The sequence below is a fragment of the Limulus polyphemus genome, unplaced genomic scaffold, assembly GCF_000517525.1.
Source record: "Limulus polyphemus unplaced genomic scaffold, Limulus_polyphemus-2.1.2 Scaffold9202, whole genome shotgun sequence".
Lineage (NCBI taxonomy): Eukaryota > Metazoa > Arthropoda > Merostomata > Xiphosura > Limulidae > Limulus > Limulus polyphemus.
In genome coordinates, this window is record NW_013674812.1 from 18,439 (window position 1) to 24,063 (window position 5,625).

Here is a 5,625-nt window from a genome sequence, read left to right on the forward strand (position 1 = left end):
TGGATTGATCGTCACATTAGAACGCCCATGGCTGAAAGAAAAAGCATGTTCTGTGACGGGATTCAAGCTCGCGAACCGCAGATTGTGAGATGAGCGCACTAACCACCTGGCCATGCCAGGTACTACTTAAATATAATTATGGTGTTCATGTAATCTGAAAGTAAATACGAAAGTATTCATAAAATGTAATTTTATAATCTAACTAAGTTTATACAAGGTATTCCTACGACTAATTTCCATAGCACCAGTTACATTATTATAAATTTTAAAAGGAATGGGATTTCAAATGATTATATCAATCAATATTAAAAACTTTCAGCTGTTGTAAATACCTATTATCTAATTTTTCAACTTTTCCAATAATTATAGCATATTTAAAGAAAAAAATATATAAATTTTTTAATATTGGAAAGTAAACAGATTTTGTCAACAAACTTAAAGCAAAAATCAATTTAAAAAGATAAAAGCATTGATGAAGTTGATATTGTATCATCAGATCAATATTATTTGTTTTAAATATATAAAAAGTAACATTTTTGGTCAATAGATGGAGAGACATATAGGTACTTATCGACCTACCAGCTGTTTCACATGTGTATTAATCCGCTACAGACAAAGAGCAAGTCATTTTCACAAAAACAACAACAATTAATTGGTATTAAAACACACGTTTATAAACACATGATAATTCAAATTCTATACAACTAGTTTATTAATGTTTTTGAAAGTCAATTTAACAAGCCATTCTTATGGATCTATTTATTAGTGCAGAGGAGCACAGTTCTCTACGTCTATAATAAACAGGGAGCTGCAGATTTTGTTGGTAGAACGTGTATGCCTAAAGTGTTAGGAAGTTGCATGGTGAATTGTATCGAGTTAATATATATATATATATATATTCTTACAAGGGCATTATTACAGTGCTTGTGTTTTCTAGCAGTCCTTTTTGCTTATTTTTTGAGTGATTCGTTGAAAAAATGGCAGATGTCGATTTAATTTCCCCTCGCGAAACATTTAATGCAAAAAGGCTTGAGCCAGCAGAAGACGCTGCCTCAGAGTCTACGTCAAGGCCAATAGTTATTGAGCGCCAACGGCCACCTAGTGGATACGATGAAAACAACTGTGATCAGCAGAGTAGTCAAAGTGAGGGAAATGATGCGGAAGGGCAAAAATCTTTAGACAGCATTCAGCCAAGGAAGAAAAATCGAAGAGGCAAGTATAAACATAAAAAAAGGAAGTGGAAGCCTTATTATAAATTATCTTGGCAGGAAAGGCGTGAAGTTGACGAACGTGAAACAATGAAGGCAAACCGTGTTCGAGAAGTTATGCTTTCTCACGGACAGGCCCTAGCACCATACAATACAACACAGTTTTTAATGGACGATCACAATGTTCAAGAACCTGATTATGAACATATTAATCATGGACACCGTCACATTCAGAAGGAGAACATTGGTGATTCTTCGGATGAATTTTACAGCTCGCCAGAAGACGAGGAAGATTTTTTGCAGCAACAGTTTTGTGAGGCATACGATGACGTTCATGCCGAACGCCTAATTTCTATGTCCAAAACTGACCTTGTCCAAGAATACATTCAACTAGAAGATAGGGTCGAGGAACTTGAAGTGAAGTTAAGAGATGCTAAATCCGTGTCATTGAACAAATCAATAACTGACACAGAAGTGCAGACACCTAGTGTTAAAGAGACAGAACAGCGGGAAAAAAGTAGAATATTTCGAGCGGAAATCATGAAACTGGCGAAGGAAAACCAGCATCTTAGGAAAGAAAATGAGAAACTGAAAAATATGGTTAGTGACAGCTCGTCATCATGATAAAACTAACACAGTATCAGATCGCTTTCTCATGTACAGATGTACAAAACATTCTGTTATAGTTTCTGTTTTTGATATTCATTGTTTCATTTTATGTATGCTGTTTTTATATTTCAAAACAAAATGATGAGATCTGGTTTGCTGAAACAACAATCAAATTATGAAAAAACAGCGATACCGTATTGTTTATATTTACAATGAATGATCTTCCAATGTAAATTTGTAAATATAAATGCCAATTAAATCCTTTTATGTCAGTAATGTTGTTATTAATGCTGCCAGTTAACTATTATCAAAATCAACAAATTAAGAGTGAAACTTGAATTTAGATGGTTCATCTATGCGACAAATAGTAAAAACTGATAAGCAGGTGAGTTTCTTTTTATTAACTTGTGAAAGTTGCTTGTTGCGTTTAAATAAAGTACTTAAAATAATTAAAAAGGCAAAAAGCTCACACAAGTACAGTTTATAGTTATAACTTATACGCTTTGCAGTAATTTAAGTTTTAGCTTAATTTTGGCCCCTGTCATTAAAACACAACAGTTAGTACAATAAATGTAATATAATTTTGTAGTGGTAAACCCGAAAAAACGTTAAACAATCAAACGTGCTACTCCGCAATCGCGTTGAATTATTTTGATGTATCATTGTATGGGTTTAAGAACGTTTACATCGCAATTTAAGCGCTTATGTGAATTATAACGTAAAGAATTAGCTAAAACATGTATCCATTTTCGGGTACACATTATTAACTATTTTATTCTGCGACTTACGATTACATCCATATGCAAAGTTTCAGTGTCAGCCTGAGCGTTTCGGTGAATCGGACAAAAGATTTAACCACGGAACTCATAGTTATCGATTTCAAGTTGTTAACGTTTTCCGTAAGTAAAATTCTTCGAACTAATAGTCTGAACTGGGGATAGTTTGTATGGGCTAATCATAATAAAATGGGAATTGCATACAACTGTCATAACTTTGAAAAATATTTCCAATGTGAGTATATTTTTAAACCTGTAAAATGTTTGGCACATAATAGCGCTACTGTCGGCTTAGGCGATTTCTGTTTCGAACACCCTCAAACGGAATATTTAGTAAACTTAAAGGATGCTTTACGTTAAGTAAATTTTCGTAATAACTTTGTTCAGTTGTTATTTGACAAAATGTGTTGACCAACATGAATGTCAATGGCACGATATTAATATATTCTAAGGGATTCAAATGTATTTTACCGAATGCTTTATTTCGTTAAACTTTATTTATTTTACTTTTTCTCAACTTGCAGAATGCAGATATGTCATAATATATATTTCCCCGACCAAGAAAAGTCTACCCATCGAAAGCGCTCGGGTTGTAGTGTTTCTTATTTTTGTCTCTTATTGATTTCGTTATCTTCCGTCTTGTATTAACACTGTGAATGTTATAATACAGAGTATTTTCGTCTGTTTAAACCTTTCAAGACACTGTGTTCTAAAGTAATTAATAATATTATTTAAGTTCCCCTTAAATCGTCTTAGCGTACAGAATGATTTAATGGTATTTGATGTGTCGTCATCATCGTATTGTTATGACAGCGGAAGTCACGTGACCCTGGTAATACGTCATGAGTTTCTAGAAGGATTGGGGAACATTATGAATAACCCAGTATTTGCTAGACGCCCCTATTTTTGTTTATAAGCCCGGCAAATAAAGCGGAGAGGAGAAGTGACGGCATAGAGAATTTGCAGACAGGAAGATAAAGACAGATAATCGACTCAAGCTGTAAATAAAGTGCGTGAATCGTTGTGAATTCTAGTGTGTGTTTAAGTTAAAGTGGCTGTGGAAATTAAGTGTATTGCAAAGTTGTATTGAGAAAGAATAAACTAATTTTGTTTAAGAAAGGACTTGTATCGCTGAAGTTCTTCGGAAAGAATTTTTACGGGAAATTAACAAACGAACAGAGACGTAACAGTATGTTAATACTAACTTCCAATCAGAGCAAGCTACCAACTTAGATTCAAAAGTAAAAACCAACACTAAAATAATTAAAGCTGTAAGTTTTTAGATAATTTTGTTAATGAGACTGCATTATATACAGAGTTATATCCTGCTTATAGCGTCAGATTCAAAATTAGATTATTTCTCATTGTCCATAACGACTTATTGAAAAAATTTTGCTTCTAACATTTGGTTTCATAATACGATCGGCCCGGCATGGCAAGGTAGTTAGGGCGCTCGACTCGCAATCAGTGGGTCGCGGGTTCGAATCCCCGTCACACCAAACATGCTCGCCCTTTCAGCCATGGGGGCGTTATAACGTGACGGTCAATCCCACTATTCGTTGGTAAAAGAGTAGCCCAAGAGTTGGCGGTGGGTGGTAATGACTAGCTGCTTTCCCTCTAGTCTTACACTGCTAAATTAGGGACAGCTAGCCCTAACCACCTGGCCATGCCACGCGACATGGAAATGTTATCATGTGAAAGAATGGGTTTTCTTCGAAAAGACAATGCAGTAATCCATGTAATTTGATGATATATGTGTGCTTTTGAGAGATGATATGCTTGCAATTGTTGTAAATATAAAAGTTATTTCCTCGTGATTATTCATTACTCCAGATCAAAACTAACTTGTCAAAGAATTCCACTGCTTAAATCAGAGTTAAAATATAATACCTCAGAATTTATTGGTATATCCTGTTTTCCTCTCTTGCCTCTTTTCAGAAATCTGAGGTTCCAACTTTTTATCTTTGTAGTATATTACGTTGGGCTTAGGCCTACGATAGTTGATACTAAAAATATGCCAAAATTAGAAACGAAACTTAGACTAGGCCTAACAGTTAAAATAAATTACCAAATACTCATTTATATAATAAGATTCAGTATCTCTATGTGTGTGGGTGTGGGTGTTACGTAACTTCTCCTAAATAGCTGGTCGCACCCGGGGATTTCCCGAAAATCCCTTCTCCTAAATTGCTGGACTCGCCAACTTCTAAATGGCGCCAAACGAATCGTCTCGGCCCCAAAGTTTGCACAAAGGTAATACTTTTGACCCAACCTTTTAGAGAACTCAAAAAGTGGATCCCTAATTTGGCATTGATTTACATTAGATCATGTAAATAAGTAGGCCTACTAATTACCTTTCGTAACTAGGTTAAAGAAATTACATTTGCATTATAGCGGTTCTGTAAATGTGGGCCACAGGCCCACGGATTCGCTAGTTAGGCTAATAAAACACGTTAGATTAATTTAGTAATTTATAACGTTAATTGGTAATAATAATTTTTATAATTACACACATTTTGTAATCTACATACTGATTCGCAGTTACTTTGAAATTATCATAATTAGCGTATACTTCAAATATAGCCCAGCCTAAAGCTAAACTACCAAGGTCTTGATTCATGGAATAAAGAAAAGTAAAGCAGTAATGTTACGCCTTTTTTTTTTCATTTCTTCTCACAAATGGGCATATTTGTATATATTGTCAGAACGTGTTCTATCATCGGGCGGGTTCTTTTTGGATTATTTAATAAAAATATTCACAAGTCCAGTTCACATAACGATAACGAATTAATTTATTTCTTCAATAACGTTTGTTACAGGCTACGCTCACTCTGACACAAATTTTAAGCTTAAGTTCCCAACCACGTCTGACACGATAGTCTCGCAACAAACACTGAACCGAATCACGTATTGAATACTCAATAATTCAATACTTAATAACTGACTTCTTCACTTGGTTTCGTATTTATCTTATTGTTACGCCTCTGTGTTCGTTTGTTAATTTTCCGTAAAAATTCTTTCCGAAGAAACTT

General features: G+C 34.5%; 1 protein-coding gene across 1 annotated transcript; it reads left to right on the forward strand.

The window, feature by feature from the left end:
• Positions 1–828: 828 nt before the first annotated feature.
• LOC106475806 (protein HEXIM-like) lies at positions 829–2,093 on the forward strand. The gene has a single exon (XM_013936481.2). The coding sequence runs from the start codon at positions 978–980 to the stop codon at positions 1,830–1,832; it is 855 nt and encodes a 284-aa protein (XP_013791935.1). The 5' UTR covers positions 829–977; the 3' UTR covers positions 1,833–2,093.
• The last annotated feature ends 3,532 nt before the right edge of the window (positions 2,094–5,625 follow it).

Excerpts from the sequence above, each read along its gene's own strand:
- LOC106475806 (XM_013936481.2), top strand. The coding sequence starts at position 978 with ATGGCAGATGTCGATTTAATTTCCCCTCGCGAAACATTTAATGCAAAA.